A 17,630-nucleotide genomic window follows, 5' to 3' on the forward strand; every position below is an offset into this window, starting at 1 on the left:
GCAACGTTACCTTTTGTTCCACGGCTGTCGCCCGCTCGCTGGTCCCCCAAACCTGCCGGGGGGGGGAGCGAGGAGGACGGAGCCTCCTCTCGACGCCGGGCCCGATCGCCCGGGCCCCGCTCCCGCGTCCGTCCCTCCGGAGATCGCCGGCCTGGCTCTGAGGCAGGGAAGGCTCGCAAAGAGGAGGCTTCTCCCTCCCGTCCGAATCCCGGTGGCGACGGCGACAGCAGCGGCTCAGCTCCAAGCTGTTCCGTCCCCTCCCCCGATCCGATGAGTGATTGACACACCGACGCCCGCCCTCTCNTGGTTTTGTCCCGCCCGTTTGCCGCAGTCTATGAGGGAATTTTTCTTCGCCGCTACTACAGCTCCCGAGATGCCTCGCGAGGGCGAAGAGGAGAATGAGAAAATGGAGGGGGAGAGAGACGAAGAGGGCTTTCTCGAAACGGGAGGAGGGGAGGAGCTCGCGCCTGCGCCAACAGGCCCCGGTGGCGCATTTTCCCTCCATCGGGCGGAAGAGCGGTCTAGGCGTAAGGAGTGGGGCTTGTCTTTCTCGCTACCAGAGTGAGGCCGGCCGAGGCCGGTGAGAAAGCCGAGGAGGACGCGGAAAGGTTGAAGCCGGCGCGTCACTGAATCTCTGTTCGCTTCGACAGCCTCTTCTATTCGAGTGGCGGGTCCCTTCCGTGCCTGCCTCCTGTCTTTGCTTTCTTCCTGTGAGTCCCGAGTCTTCTGCTCCGCTCTCTGTTGTCTTATAATCCGACGTGCCTACCGTCCCTGGGTCCCTGCTCTGGAACTGTGGCGCTGTCAGCGGTGTGCCACTGAGCTCTGTCTCCCGGCGGCTGTAAACTCGGATGGGATGCAAGATCCGATCTTTTTCAGTTACCGGGACCAGAGCTTTCCGAGTCGTGCTGGAGCCCCTCTTCAGGGAACCACCTCTCTCTAGCAGAGTATGTGCTTAAATAAAGAGGGGCTCCAACTCGGAAGACAAAACCTCTGGTCCCGGTGACCGACCTAGATCGGATCCTGCAACATTATCCTGGGACACGCATATTCGCCTTCATTCGGATGGGAGGCTTGGTTTTTCTCTTTAAAGATGCTCGGATTCCTAGAAACGGGATGTGATTTTCATTGTAACTGGCCCTCAAACAACATAGACCAGTGTTTCTCAACCTTGACAATTTTAAGGCATGTGGACTTCAACTCCCAGAATTCCACAGCCAGCACTGCTGGCTGTGGAATTCTGGGAGTTGAAGTCCACTTGCCTTAAAATTGTCAAGGTTGAGAAACACTGACATAGACTTTTAGTTCACTATGTATGAAAAAAAAATTCAGGATGTTAAAAAAATTCAGGATTCAAAATTGAAGTCGTCCGGAGGGAGGAGGGAAATGTAGGAATAAGTTCTTTGAACATTGCACACCCACAAAACCCTTCTTTTTGGCTCTTGATGTCAGAAATGCTAATACTTTATTTGACAAATTTCTTGCATTTCAAGACATTGGGGAGTAATCAGTACCTGTTATGCTGTGGTGTAATTCATAGTAAAATTGCATTTTAGCTTAATTTTAGCAAACTCACCCTCATCCTTATTACATGGGACAGTAAACTGGCTATCCTGTAAAGACCCAAATATTGATAGAGGTATTACTATACAGTTTCTTGGAATTACTGCAAGATTATTTGATAACTAGATTTTACTCATTTTGCTGTTAAGTTTTTAATAAGCTCTTTATCCATTTTCAGTTTTAATTCCTTAAGGTAGATGATGTAAAGTATATGTACTATTGTCTCAGTAGGTGGCAGTACATGGATGACCTTTCTTGGGTTTAGAAAAGAAGCAGGATCCTTTAGATGTAAAACCAAACATCCCAGAATAATGTATTGATACCCAAAAATGGCATGGCTACTGACTTTAGTCACTAGGAATCTTGCTCAGTTTGAACCTAGATATAATGTACTGTATGTGATTAATTTCATGAATGGCATAATATTTCAAAAGTACTATTAATTCTTTCCCTAGATCCATAAAGAAATATCCTGAACTCATCTGTTTTTCTTGATGAGTGATACCATTCCTTCTGATGCAGTTGGTCGAAGAATTCTCTGTAATGGAGACTATGGAACAGTACTTTATGTTGGTAAAGTTCCTCCTACAACAGGTAGAAAAAATATTTTTATATCCTATGTATTTTGTAAAATAAAAGGGTGACATTATTTACTGTTTATTTGTTTTGTAATATTTATCAGTTGCTTCAAGACTCTGAGCAATCACAAGGAGAAAATGGCACTAATAATCAAATTCCACAAGACATAATATTCACCAATTTAAAAAGTCACATTGATGTTCATTAACAATCATATTAGTAGCCAGAGGTTTGTTGAAATAATATGATTTTAGGACTCTCCCAGAATGCAGGGAGGTGTAAAGCCAGGTAAATGTGTGGCGATAGCATGTTCCATAGTGTGAGGGCTACTAATAAAATGGTTACTTTGAATTCCTTTTAGAATGTATTATTTATTAATCAAACCTATATAGTCGCCCATCTCACCAACAGCAACTTTGGGGAGCACACAACAATCAGATGAAAACAACAAATGTTAAAAACATATATAAAAATTCATATTAGTACATATCATAAAAGCTGAAGATAAAGGCGAAGGGAGGATAAAAATAGCCACTTTAACAATGGAACCATCTAAGCATGTCTTTTTGACTAGGAACTCTAGGCCTAATAACATAGGCAGGTCTTGAAGGCTCTTCAGAATATCAAAAGAGATGGAGCTAATCTAATTTGGGGGGGGGAGAATATTTGATAAGGTGGGCACCACGGGAGAGAAGATATGTCTCTTGGGACCCACCAAATATAGCTCCTCAGTCAATGAAACCCTCAACATGACTATTGTGCTATGTCTAATGGAGTGGACTTATATAAGTGGGAAGAGGTGATACCTCAGATAGTCCATCCCATGCATGAAGGGCTTTAAAGGTTAAAACCAGCATCTTGAATTGGACTCACATGCAAACTGCCAACCAGTGCAGCTCATGGAGCAGAGGTGTAGCATGCACTGTTCTAGGAACACACATAACTTCCCACACTACTGTGTTCTATACCAGCTGAAGCTTCCGGATACTCTACAAGGGCATCCTCATGTGGAGCACACTGCAATAGTCCAATTTGAAGGTGATCAGGGCATGAGTGACTGTAAGCCGGGCCTGCCCATCCAGGAACAGGTATAACTGATGCACAAGACAAAGCTGTGCAAAGATCCTCGTAGTTTCAATTGCCATCAGTTCATCAAACAGGAGTTATGAGGCTAGAAGGACTTTCAGGTTGCACACCAGATCTGCCTGGGGTAGTGTGACTCCATCCAGTACCAAAGATGGTATAGTCTTAGAATCAGTGGACCCCAAAATACAAATCTATTCATCTTTCCAGGGTTCAGCTAAAGCCCGTTGTTGCCCACCTAGACCCTCACTGCCTCCAGACGCTAGGATAACATATGCACAGCATTGCATAACTTACCAGGAATGGAAATATATAATCGGGTTATATTGGCAACAGATGAGCTCTCCCAACAGCCTCATGTAGATGTTAAGAGCAGAGAAAGCACCAAACCCTATGGCACCCAGTATAGTAGAGATAGAAGGCAGAACCTCTCCTTCCCAATCATCACTGATTACTGCTCCAGAAGGAAAGAGGCAAACCGGCACAGCACTGTGCTGCTCACTCCGAATCTTCTGAATCAGTCCAGAAGGATACCATGGTTGATGGTATCAAAAGCCACCAAAAGGTCAAGTAGGGCAAGTATTGATGCTTATAACCCCATCCTTCCCAGATCAGGCGTCATCTAAAGGCGCGACGGATACCATTTCTGTACCAAGCACAGGTCTGAATCCTGATTGAAAAGGATCCAAATAATCTGCTTCCTCCAAGGCCCTCTAAATCTATTCCATGGTCACCTTCCCTATCACCTTCACCAGGATTCTGCAATGTCTTTTGAAGGCGGGGGACAAACCACAACCTCTTTAAGAGGAAAAGGAACAAAGAAAAATTAACTACTGCCAGAACCCACTCACAATGCTCCCCAGGCCACTGTGACAAGCCAGGAGGGGCCAGGATCTAAAGAACAGGTGATTGAGTTCATAGTCCTGAGGCCTCTATCTATTTCCTTACGTCCCACAGGTTCAAACCATTCCCAAATAGCCAAGCAAAACTCCCCCCTAATAATCTCCTCTAGACCTGTGACAAGGCCAGTATTCTATTGGGTACAAATTTAAGCAACTTTATCTGACAGATGTTGTGCAGATTCCGCTGCCTGTCCCTGTAAGAGGTTCTCCAAGCCCCTTGCCTAGGAGGGCCCATCCCACTCAAAACAGAGCTGCAGGTTTGCAATCTCCAGATGCAATAAGGGCAGAGAAATACTGGTGCTTTGCCACTCTTACTACCACAAAGTGGGGTCTAACCCATGTTCAGTTGAGTTCGTCCTTTATTGAGAACCAGTAATACTCTAGTCATCTCTTCTCTCATTTCATCTTCCTCAACTCATCTGTAAACAACAGAAAGTGCTGGAATCCCCCATTGGGAAGAGATCACATAGGCATCCAGTCCAAAGCCTCAGTCGTTCCCTTTTTCTAATTGGCAGCCGAGACTTCAGATGGTCCGTGTAGCAGACCAATAGGGATAACCTCCAATTCATATTGAAACTGCTCTGGATCCATCAATCATTAGGGCTGGGTCCAACCTCTCTGTGGTACCTGATTGTGCTAGGGAATCACATAGAAATCAGGGCATGATCCAGCCATGACAAAGGAGAGACCTCCTCCAATTTCAGATCACTTTGCCACTGCTCCAACAGGAACACCAAATCCAGAGTGTGACCACTGTTTCGAGTCAGGCTCTGGAAGACCCTGGACTGGCCATCATTATCTTGGAAGTCAAAGCCACCTCACTCCATTCCTATGGAAGGAAGATTAAAGTCCCCCCAAAGCAAGACATTGGGGAATTCCATTGCCAATCCAGAAACAGAGTCAAAGAACTCAGGCAGGGAAGTTGCTATGCAGCAGGAGATTAGTACAACAGTAGCATTTCCAAATGATCCCTAAAGTCCAACTTAATGACCAGAGTTCCACAAGTGGGGACGAGTGGAACAGTTCCCCTGAAAGCTGTAAGAGATTCCCTGGTGACAATCACCCCACTCCTGCTGTAGAGTCTTGGTTGATGTCACACTCAAAACTCAAGACAAATTTCAGGAAGGGAAACTCGCTCTTCTGAACCCAGCTAGGTCTTGGTAATATATGCCTGGTCAGCCCTCTCATCCACAATCAAATCATAGACAAGTGGGGTTATTATAAACTGACACGGCATTTAGCAGTAGCAACCAGAGACCAAGGTCATTGAAAGTCCATTGAAAGGGCATTCGGGCTGAGATCAAGAAGCTGGAACTTGGAACTCCAAAACAATGGATTCCTGGTTCCGGAGAGTGGCCCCCTCAATGTCTCCCACCTTAACTCTCCATGCCCATCACCACCATAGTACTTTGGCCTGCCTCCAGACCTCAAACAGTAACTCCATCCCCTTATCCAAGCTCTTTAGATCCCAGACCCGGGGAATCGCCTACTGTCTTTGCCAAGTATCCAGGGAAAGCCAGGCACCCTGAAACATTTACAAGTGCAGAGTAGCCAGCAGTCACTTCCCCACAACCCCACAGCATACACACAAACACACTCTTAATGCAAGACCTTCCCTTGCTGCTTCCACCAATGGGCAAGGGCTCCCTCCTTCACCTTTGTCAAATCGTCCTTCAGCTCTCACCTAGAGGAAGGAATCAACGCACTCGTACCCACTAGTATCCAAGGACACTCCTCCCCTTCTGCTTCCACTAGCTGTGAGAGGCTTTCTTTCCATTCACCACCACCAAATCCACCACTGATTCTCACTCAGGGGAACGAGAGAAAAGGAGGAGTTAGTCAGACAACAGTGGGAAACCCCAAGTCCAGCTCTTAAACATTTCTTTAAACTCACCCCCAATCCTGGGCTCCCTTCAACACCACACTCCACAGAAGCAGCTAGGCAGTCCAAAAACCCACCACCAGTTGGCATGATAGACATTTTCCTCCTCTGGGAAATAGCCTGAGGGCTTCTCCAGCCCAAATAGGTCGCTGCAGTAATGGATGCCTCAGAAATAGTTAGGCCAGTCTGAGAATGTGAGAAATGCCACAGTCTAATTTTAAAAAGTCACCCAGTTCCCAAGCATGGCAAATGTGGTGGGCATAGCAGGCATGGTTAGCGGCTCAAAACAGCAAGTACTTCTGACCTCTGCCCAGTTCTCCCACTGAGAAAATCTAGATTGGGCCAGGGAGTCTAATCCAGCAGTCTAACCTCCCTTCAGGTGAGTGTCACCGGGCATGTACATAGCAAACAAAAAACAAAGCTAGCATAAAATCACAAGGACAGTCATTCTGAAGCGCCTGCTCCCTCCACCATCTTAACTAGAAGCTGTATAAACTAAATCAGTCTTCTTTTTGCCATGTTTGACTGCCAGATATTTCCTTTCCAACTTTTTTCTACTTTTGAGTTCAGATACAAATGTGTTAGTGTAAATATTTCTTTTGTTTGCTTACAAGTTGGGATATTTTGAATTAATAGCTGAAAAATATAGCCCTCAGCCTAAACTGTTCTTTTAAAATGGCTTACCCTTGTGCTCTTCAAAGTGGATGCTAGAATTATGAATTATGAATCACGCAACCTGATAACTCTTTGAAAAAGAGCTTTGAGTCTTCATACCGTGTTTTTAATGAAAAGAAGTCCTCAATGAATCTGGAAGCGTATTTCAGTTTGATAAACACTGACAGAAATGCAGTGATACCATAGCAGATACAAAGTAATCTGAAGCAAAATAAATGTTAGAGATACTTTCAGTACAGATTATTCAGAAGGAAGACTCATTAAAATTTAAAACTGTAATTTAAGTCAAGAAGTTGTCTCCTCAACTTGAAAAACAGTGCACTACATACTGAAGCTTAAGCCTTCAACCTGAGTTTATTCTAGGTGATTTAAACTTTATGTGTAGTTTTTGAAAAGCCTCTAGGAAAACGCCTTAAGTATGAAAGCCGGCTTGGTGACTTTGGGCCAGTTACTTCTCTCTCAACCCTCCTGACCACACAAGGTTGTTATGGGGAAAATAGGAAGAGAAAGGAGTATTACTTATGTTCACTGCCTTGAGTTACTTATAAAAACAATAAATGTGGCAATAAATAAACAAACAGAACGCTAAAATCACAGAGTTGAAAAGGTTCATTTTGGCAATTAGGTCCAAGTGTCAAAATAAATCGTTGTCTCTTTAAAATGAAAATGTTAATTCATCAGTCTTATTGTTGCAACCTAAACGTGCTGAAACTTTGTTACATTTTATGTATTATTAGAAAACTCAGTTCTTCTGCTAATTATGTAGTTGAATTACTAACAATTATGGAAGTCGTTGTTACAGAGCTTGAGACAAACCCTACTGCTACACAGGAAGTATCTCTGAAGCAGTTGCTCTATTAGAATATTCTTTTTCCAAATCAGACTTGTGGATGTTATGATATAAGTTTTATACATTTATGATAGTGTAGCTTTTTAAAATTTAGAAGTAGCCCTTCTGTCAATATAAAAGTAATTTCATAAGAAAGAGGCAGACTATGCAATTTTGAGCACAGAGAGAACAGATCAAATCACCTGAGTAGCTATTAAGACCTTAAATAGATTTTATTGCTGAACCATTTTGAAAGTTGCATTTATAAAGCATTTATGTTTATAATATTAGGAAATTGGCTTGGAGTTGAATGGGACAACCATGAAAGAGGAAAACATAATGGTAGCCACGAAGGAATACAGTATTTCAAATGCAGGTTAGTTAATCCTGAAATGCAGTTTTCCCTTTTCAACAAATAAATAGCATATGCAAATTACAAATGAATCAGGCAATAAGATTAATATTTTCCTTTGACTCTTAATAATATTACCTGGCATGCAGTAACTTGAATGCATTGTATTTTTGCACCAGTTAACCTTAGCAATGTAGAATGATGTTTATTGCCTTTACTGAATCTTTTTGAAATTTTCAGCCAACTGCCTAATTTATTTGAATTACTGGGGATCAAACAACTTATTTAAGTAGTTTGTTTTTTCCCATGCCAGATATTTAAGTTTAATTTTGCCCTTTTTTCTTTTGATTATGGGACTTTCAGAGCTTTGAAGATTATTTTGTAAAATAATGCTGAATATCACCCAAGCACATGCACAGAATACACAAACACATACTTCAAAGCAGTAGATTAATTATACAAATAAGTACATATTTATGAATTCTCCTATTCATAAAAACGTATTTGTAACCTCAAAACAATATTCATGATGTGTTCATGTGCAGAACAACAAAAATTTTGAGTTGCCATTCTGTGCATGACTTCTTTTATACTGGTGATCTTAGTGGTTAAAATGGCTCCCTGAGCCTAATGTTCTGAAATGCAAAGAGACTCTGGTGAGCCTTAAGAGAAAATATGCATGCTAGATAGGCATTCTTCAAGTATGACTTACATTGCTGTTGGCTGTGAGTTCAGTGTTAATGATTTAGCAATACAGTACATCCAGAAAAAGGAGGAGCAAATTTGCCAATCTGTATATGAAACCACAACAGAAACTGCCAAATCAACGTCTGTAGAGTGAGGAAATGATGAAAAAAATTGGAAAGGTAGCTAAATTTGTAGATTCATGAGATGATGATCAATTTAAAAAAAGCAGAATAGACCACAAAGTTGTGAGGCACTTCAAGGGCAATGTTCTACCCTTCTTGGCTAGTGCTGATTGGTTTGCACATTTCGAAAAGTGAAACAAGTAGTCTTCAACTTACACCCACAACTGAGTCTGAAATGTTGGTCATAAGTCGTTGAAGACATTAAGAGGGTAACCATATGAGGACTCAGTTTTACAACTGCATCATGGCTTTCCAAGGCATGGTTGTTAAGTAGCCATGTGGGTCATTAAGCAGAGAGTGGAGCACCTCAGAGGTGGGGGAGTCTCTGGGAGTCCCAGTGCAGGTCAAGTGCAAGTTACGGAAAAGGAAAAGAAGCTGTAGTTGCCCCAGCCTGATCCAGCAGTGCAGCGAAAAGGTGTCACACCCAGGAAGCACAAAACCCTTGGGAAGCTTCCACAGTGGGACAAGAAATCAGCCACCCCCTACTAAGGGCTGAAAACCAAGAAGTCTCCACACAGAACACAAAGCAGCTTCCCTGCTGGAAGCTCCAAATGCCTGGGAGGTCCAAAGGGTGTGAAGCAGCCACACACCCCCATGCCAGCTGACCTTCACCATTTTTAAGCTGCCTTTACTATGAAGACGCGCTAGTACGCGCTAACTCAGAATTCAAGATTTCACAGAACATTATTACTTTATATAATATGAATTTATTGTACTAGTGCAGAGGTCCCCAACCTTTTGGGCACCAGGGACCAGTGCCGTGGAGAAAGGTTTTTCCATTGACCAGAGGGGACGTGGTTTTACGTACTGCATGCATCCTGTGGATGGGGCTTTATTTGTGCGGACTGGTGCCAGTCCACGGACCGGGGGTTGGGGACCCCTGTACTAGTGTTTTTCTGTTTAACCACTCTGGACCAAATTGGAGAATGCAAATATGGCAGCTAAAACAGAACTTGAAAAATATTTGTAATTCCTCCCAACTGTTTCAAGACCGTATCGGAAACAAATCAGCCCTGATTTGATCTATACCCGGAACATCAGCTAAAACACATGCATTTTTTATTCTGGAACAGATCATCTGGAATCATCTGTTTCTTGAATAAGATGTTTTATAAACGCTTTTTAAAAAACTGTTGTCACTTTCCTTCCAGGCATCCTACAGGTGGATCCTTCATTCGCCCAAACAAGGCAAATTTTGGAGTAGATTTCCTTTCCGCCGTTAAAAAGAAGTATGGATTGAATGAAAATGAGCATGATCCAGAGAGTGAAACAGCACTGTCATTAGTAATTGGAAGGAAAACTGTAGAAACAGTTGGATTTGATTCCATTAAAGAAAAACTAAAGCAAGTACAGTTCCCCTGAAAATGAGCAGCACCAGAATGTTTGAATATATTCCCATACTATTAGAATGTTCTGTTGCCCAGTTATTGATGCTACTAATGTATTCATATGTTTATATCACACTCTATTACAATTCTTGTCCTTGTGCAACTTTTCTACAATTTTACTGTCTTATTTTTTAGATTTATCCTGTAGCTGTTTATTTGTTGTATGCATTGATTATAGCATCTTCTCTCTCAGAAATATACTTTGTTATAGTGGCGCTGTGTCTTTGGTGCTACAGAACAGTAGCATAAAAGACTCATCTCAGAAGGGCTTCTGTTGCTCCTGCTGATTTGGCAGTATGCAGGATTTCAGCAGGCCTTTGATTAGAAAAACTCAGTAATTGATCTTGAAATATTAATATCTTTATCTTAAGTAAAGTAAGGCAATGAAGCTTGGAGGGAAAGCATATAACCCTTTTTCCTTGGGTTTCATTTTCTTTTTGCTTGAATATTTTCTACTTCAACAGCATTTTGCCATCTTTGCATCACCTTGCCTAGCTCTCTTTTCTGTCTGTCAAAAAAATACCTTGATACTTCACTCTTGATAAAGACAAAAAAAGGACAATGCTTTTCCAATGAGACACTTTTTTTTGTAGGCAATTGAATACCTTAAGTGACATTTCAGTGGATGCATGTGCCGTGAGTCTTGCAGGTCAAGAAGAAGAAATCAGAAAATCATGCCCTAGTATCCTTTTTCTTATTGTCAAACTGCTTATACAGTATGTGGTCTGAAACATAGTATTGATTTCAAGAATTAGATGAGGTTATAAGTACAGGAAACTTCCTTAGACAACATTATTAGTACTCTAAAATTAAAGACTTTTGAAAAACAGTGTGAAATATAGTAGCATTTTCCATGACCACAGTCCACTGTGCCCTTTAAAAGTGCTGAAAAGCATTGAGGCAAATTTTGAAGATAATACAGAGAAAAAGTACATTCTAGTGGCGGTAACCTAAACAGCATATGGAAGTAATATGTTCCATTACTGAGAAAATAGATGAGGATGTCTTTGAAAAATACACCTCAAATAAATTATAAAAGTAATGTATTTTAAAACAGCTGATTTTAAATAAAATATATTTCTGGGAATGCGGGATAAAATTAAACCATTCGATGTATCAAGAAAATAAAATGGAAAATGTTTAATATAAAAAGATTATACAAAATGAACCCTATATAAAAATGAGTAGAAAGTAATCTTGTTTTCAATTGGCATAAACATATTAAAAATAATGCTGATTTTCATGGCTAAAATTACAAAAATGACAATACCCATACTATCAAAAAATACAAGTTCTCTGTGGGAATGTTAAAATTAATGTCTGATCTAAATTCTCTTGAGTTTATGGATATATCCTGGAGTCCTTTATACAATTCCTCTGACCAAAAATGGATAGTGCAGTTTCCTTGCCATTTTATATATAAGCTGTGCAATAGGGTTAAGACTGTCCCCCCCCCATTTTTTAAATCTATCTCTTCTCAGAAAAAAATGGGAAGAATATTAGGTGTGGCTGGTGCTGCCATGTGCACAAAGTGGGCCAATCTGTAGCTCTGCTTGCTATGACTAACCTGTCCCCACATGGTCCCTTATTATCTTCTCCCTATTTGAACTTTGGTATTTCTTGAGTCATGGAATCCTTAACCTAGCATAATGCAAGATCGTATTTATTTATCGTATTTATTGCAATATTTTTCTTAAATATATTTGCTCAGATATTCGGCAGATAAATTTATCAAAAAATCTTTTGTCATCTTGGAAAGAAGTGTTAGCTATTGCCTGCCAAATTGAAAATTTAGAAACACTTAATCTCAGGTATTCACAAATAATTTCATAATGTGTAGATGTGCTTAGATTTCTGTTTGGGGGTATTTTTTTCTTGGATCAAATGAGTAAGACAATTTTTTCTGATTCCTCTTTTTTCAGTGTGCCCAAAGAAAAACTGCTCCAGCTTTTCCCTTGATTAGAGTTTCCTTGAACAATACAAGGTTCCACAAGGAAATCATAGAAAAATCACATTTTCCTCTTCCATTCTTCCAGTGATAGTCTCTACTGGATTTCTGCCCTTCTGGAAAATGAAAGAGCCTTTCCGTTTGTGAAAGAGAACTTTAAAGCCAATCCTTTGTCTGTATCAAATAGTGTAAAATCATTTTAAATATATATGTTAATGGTACCAATACTCACTTTACATTGTGGTCCCTGCTAGTTTTTAGCATCCTCCTCAAATTATTATTTTTTTCTTTAATTCCCTTGGGTGCCATCCTTACATAGCAAAGGATGAATTCCTTTTCAGAATATATGTGCACCACCAATATGGGGCTTTTTCTTTATTTTAGAAACAAAACTTCTGTCTATAATTTGATTCTGGAGTTAGGATCTTACGCCTTAAACTAATGCCATAGATTTAATATGACTTGAAAGTTATGTTACATCTCTGAAATTTCAGTGTCTAACTCTGCATTTGTTTCTGACATTGGGAGACCAATGTAATCAAAAATGATAACTCAAGAGAAATGTAAAAGAAGATCTAATATAACTTTGTCTTAAATTATAATAGAAAGATTGATGTACTATATTTGTTCCATTTTCTAATGTGGTATTTTTTCCTCAATTTTGGAATAGTGAAAACAAAATGAAATTTCCATCTGTTCTACCACCTGCTTCACAAACATTTTGCAAACTCAGAGTTTTGGCACTTAATCAGACTGGAGTGACATGGACTGAGGTAATACAGTTTTGGTGTTTGAAAGCTTATGGTTATTTCTTAATCATATCATTTGTAATTCTTATAAAACACTAAAAGATATATAAGCCAACATTCTTATAAAATATGCAATCTTTGCAAAAGTTTATACATGAATTTTTTTCTTAGCCAGATTCCTTACCTGTTCTTTAACTATTATCATAATTTATTCTTCCTCTAGTTCCTGTAGGATATTACTTATGAAAACTGAGGGGAAAATGTATCCACATTTTGCCTCATCAATTGTGTCAATTGTATTGACACTACGTAAACTTTGCCTAAATTGCATCCTGGAAAAATAAAAAGAACAATAGATTTTCCAATAAAATGATGTAATTCTACTAGCTTTGCATGTCATGATAGCAGATATTCCTCTTCCCATTATGCAGATATGCACTTTTTTTTTTCAACTGCTGAAATGTTTTCCAGCCTTTCTGAGTTAGATGTAGAGCTTTTTAAAAGTTAATTATTTATTTAATATCTCTAGGTGCCCATCTCAAGCCAATGCCTCTGATCAGTGAATAACTGGTTTCAAAGATTTCCCATCTTACTCATGAAGTGCTCAGTAGAGTTTCCTATTTAATTTCCCTCCTTTCTATCTCTAGAAGCTACCATTTCAAAGTATGGGGAGTACCATGAAATGTGGTTCCCCAGGTCTTCACTGTTCTCTCATTTTTTCTGTTATGACATGAATGTGTTTGATGCCAAGTTCTCTGCATTTATCTCTAGTAAGATGTTGAACTCAACATCCCTTCCAAGGAAGAAACTGATTTTTTTTTATTATTGAAAATAGGTCCCCTGACCATGAAATACATTTCAAGATAGCTCTGAATATTATTGAAATAAGTTTATAAAGTTGGTATAATTTGATTTTAATGTGTCCTATGCCTACGAAGGCAAGTGAAATTTGCTGTTTGGACTAAATGGTGTTTTCCCATTAGGTTCTTTTATGTGCTACAGGGTGGCCAGCTCTTGAAGAACTGTACCTTGCTTCCAATAGCATTTCACTTTTAAAAAGGTATGAGAGTAATTATTCATACAGCCACTGTTTTGCAAATATGATTCAGGTAGACCCCACTTACCAACAAAATTGGGACTGCCAACTCCATTGTTAAATGATGCAGTGCTAAAGTGAAACATCACATGAATGGGCCAACTTACAACATCAGTTTGTCAGTTCCAGCTGCAGTCATTAAATGAATCACAGTCATCAAGGGGGACGTCACATGTGTGCGACTTACAATTTCCTGCCAGCTTCCCTATTGGCGTTGCTTGTCAGAGGCTGGCTGTGATGGTCACAAATGGCAACCATTTGACTGTAGCACACTGCAACTCATTAATGTCTTTTGATTGGCAAGTGCCCAAATTGCAATCATGTGACCACAGGAACACTACGATGCTCATAACTTCAAGAACCAGTCACGAATCTCCTTTTTCATTGTCATAATTTCAAAGTATTGCCAAACAAGTAGTAAGCAAGGACTCTATATTGCATATTTTCAGCATGGCCTGAAATATTTAATTATGAACCATACTGATTGGTGTGACTGTAAGCATTGGACTTCGTTTATGTGTATAGATATAATCCTAGGCATATATACCTTATTTTTATATATAAAAACATCTTCGAGTAAAAGAACATTTGCTCTGTTTAAAATATTATTACAAACATGTTGACTATCCATTAATTAATATGTAAATTAAGGGTGGTTTGCTGACGTTCAGTGTTCAATATCATTTCATTATGATATCCCCACCTTCTATCCTGATTTGAGAAAAGCCATAAATCAAGATCAGAAGCAGGAAATTGCCTTTGAGTAGACTAGGGGAAGTAAATGGTGATAAAAGATATGTGTAGTTCAGAGTAGGTCCACTGTTTTATCTGTCCACCTTGCTATTAAACTGTGGGTTGTGTGATAATAGCCCTTCCAGGTATAGTACAGTCTGTAAAAACTATTGTATATAGAACCAAGTACCTCTAATCTTTAAGATCTTGAATTATCTTCAACTGCATCAGTGGAGTTTTATTAGTAGAAACAGTAAAAAATGTGTAATACTTTTGGTTTTGTTTTCCTTTAAGGTTTAGTATTTTTCACTTGTAATGACTATTTGGTTTTATATTGATGTTTTCCTGATGCTCTGTTTATATTAGTAAAGAAGAAAAGGATTGTTAAGATAACTGAAATTTATGGATAAAAAAGCACTTATTTAAATGAAAATTATATTCCACTTCTTTAGAATGTATACATTTAGAGTAGTGAACCACAATGCATTTTCAAAATTGCATGAAACAATTACAGGGAAGGGATAAATTAAACAAGCAAACAAGCACACTATCTAAACCAGAATTTCAGATTAAATTTACAATTCCTGAGATACTGCACCCAGAAGGCCTTATTTTTCTCTCTCCATCAACTAAACTTCCACTATGGTATACAAACAAGGTCATCTCATCAGATGTTAGGCTGAAACAAGGCTGGCATGGCAATTAAAAAGTCTTTCAATAAAAGCTATGTAGGTTATTTGATCAGGCACTATATATATTTTGGTGTGGAACTTTTGTGATTTAGAAGAGTTAATAGTTCAGAAAGAATCTGGTGTCAAGTCTGTATATGCTGGTAGAAATACCTTGAATTATAATACTGTCAGAATAGAAAGCACTGAATTAGAACAAATTATTTTTGTGACGGTGTTTGTATACTTTACTAGTATTTTAGGATCAAATATATATGGTTTAATAGAGATAAACTTGGATGTATTATGATCTGTGATCATTATACTCCAGTGTAAAATAACAAGAAAACAGTACAAAGTATGAACGATAGTATGATAAATCTCAATCACTCTGGACAGCTCTCAACAATCAGACAAGGAAATTACAGTAAAATTAATAAAAGATAAAGCTAAAAGATGGCAAGAGGTCTCAATCTCCCTCAGCAAAGCCACATCTTCCCAGCTCTTCTAAACTATTAAAATTAAAAAGTAGTCAAAGCAGAAAATGATTTCTATATGATATAGGGCAGTGGTGGCGAACCTATGGCACGGGTGCCAGAGGCATCACTCAGAACTCTCTTTGTGGGCACGCACACTGTCGCCCCAGTCCTAGGCCTTCAGCTGGGTTTTATAAAACCTTTTCGCTTTAGGCCTCCGCCGCCGTGTGCAAAAAAAAAAGGTTCAATCAGTCAATTTCAACTTCTCACAGGAAAAAAAAAGATTTTGCAAAGTTGGAATTGATTGATTGAACTTTTTAGTCCCACCCAATCTGCCATTACCACCACAGCCACGCCCATCCAATGGGCCTCACCCAGCCAATGGGCCACACCCACCTGGCACTCGACGATGCATAAGTGGGTTTTGGGTTGCAGTTTGGACACTCGGTCTCTAAAAAGTTCGCCATCACTGATATAGGGTAGCAAACAGATAAAATAAGAATGGAACTGTATTTTCTATTTTTTAATTGTAAAGTTATAATATTATAAAGTTTTAAATAAGGAGTTTTCCTTGCAGTCCTATTGATGTCCTCCAGAATCTGAAATGGCTAGACCTTTCTAATAACCAGTTAACTGATGAAAATCAACTTCATCTAATTGCGGATCTTCCCAGGTAACTGTTGTACAGCACTACTGTTAATCTCAGTGTCAGTGTAACTTTGTTGGTGTATATCCAGCAAAATACATTTTTCTTCAGAGTGGACTATGATCCTACTATTTTCTTAATCTCTTAGTCATGGTACATTACACACTCTACCTCTGTATTGAACCAAACCTGTATAGTGATGAAACTGATGTTTTAGTTTTCTGCCAAACTATTTTCATCAGAGCTCCAAAAATTGTTACATGACTGTATTTATTTAGGAATCCTCAAATACAGGGCCTGCAGACTATGATAACATAATAGTTTCTGCTTTTATTTTTTCAAAAAAATATTTCAATTTTTGTTTTTATTCTATTTTATTTGACTTATTTTTCATTTCATTATACCCTTACAATAAAGGATCTTAATTACAACCTGTATCTTGCATTCTGATTTGACTTAATACAACAAAATGCTAATTTCAGATTTACAGCAATTTATTAGATATGAAATCCAAATTATTGGCTTGTATTTTAATGGTTTGTCTTCTACATTTCAGGTTAGAAAGATTAATACTTTCAAACAATGAAATTTATTCTATGTACTTTCCTGATGCAACTTTTGGTATGTAAATTAAATGCTCTTATATATGCTTGTAATTTAATTTTTCACTATTGTTTCACCAATTTATTCTTCTCTTTTACAGGTTACAAGACTAGAATGTTTCCTTCATTAACTCATCTTATATTAAAAGACAATAGAATAGCAAAAGTAAGTTGCCTATGTCGTGAATTGGGTTCTGAATTCAATTCTCTTCACTTAACTACAGTTTTTAACTTTTTAAATGTCAATCATTTATAAAAATGCACAGTAAGGTAGCATAATTTCTTGCCAGACTATTTGGGTTTTATATTTGTCTGGCAATTAGTATACAAAGTATAACCATTACTATATCCACCATGTGACCTGCTATTATTCCCTAAGTCAATGGGAATTTGCTCACCAATATAAGCATTGCCAGACTGAAATTGTAATAGATTGCAGCTTTAAATATAATCAAAATATTTAACACATTTTGTTTTCTTTGTGCCATGAAGTTAATTTTGTAATTTATAGTTTTATCATAATGCCTAAGTTTTATTTTAATAAATGGTAAGATTGGTATCTAAATCATTGCACTAAGGAAGTTTTGCATAACT

The 17,630-nt window shown here is 38.9% G+C and overlaps 1 protein-coding gene across 2 annotated transcripts in view; it reads left to right on the plus strand.

The window, feature by feature from the left end:
* Positions 1 to 516: 516 nt before the first annotated feature.
* The window catches only part of TBCE (tubulin folding cofactor E), a 27,021-nt gene continuing 9,907 nt past the window's right edge, over positions 517 to 17,630 (plus strand). For both annotated transcript variants that reach the window (XM_015816912.2, XM_015816913.2), the window contains exons 1-11: positions 517 to 710; positions 2,016 to 2,154; positions 7,802 to 7,886; positions 9,883 to 10,074; positions 10,713 to 10,801; positions 11,831 to 11,930; positions 12,738 to 12,840; positions 13,800 to 13,876; positions 16,366 to 16,461; positions 16,991 to 17,055; positions 17,138 to 17,202. In XM_015816912.2, the coding sequence (XP_015672398.1) occupies positions 2,055 to 2,154; positions 7,802 to 7,886; positions 9,883 to 10,074; positions 10,713 to 10,801; positions 11,831 to 11,930; positions 12,738 to 12,840; positions 13,800 to 13,876; positions 16,366 to 16,461; positions 16,991 to 17,055; positions 17,138 to 17,202 (972 nt within the window). In that variant the 5' untranslated portion in view covers positions 517 to 710; positions 2,016 to 2,054. The remainder of the gene's footprint in view (positions 711 to 2,015; positions 2,155 to 7,801; positions 7,887 to 9,882; positions 10,075 to 10,712; positions 10,802 to 11,830; positions 11,931 to 12,737; positions 12,841 to 13,799; positions 13,877 to 16,365; positions 16,462 to 16,990; positions 17,056 to 17,137; positions 17,203 to 17,630) is intronic.

The sequence above is a fragment of the Protobothrops mucrosquamatus genome, unplaced genomic scaffold (assembly GCF_001527695.2).
Source record: "Protobothrops mucrosquamatus isolate PMUCROS unplaced genomic scaffold, P.Mucros_1.0 scaffold527, whole genome shotgun sequence".
Classification (NCBI taxonomy): Eukaryota; Metazoa; Chordata; class Lepidosauria; order Squamata; family Viperidae; genus Protobothrops; species Protobothrops mucrosquamatus.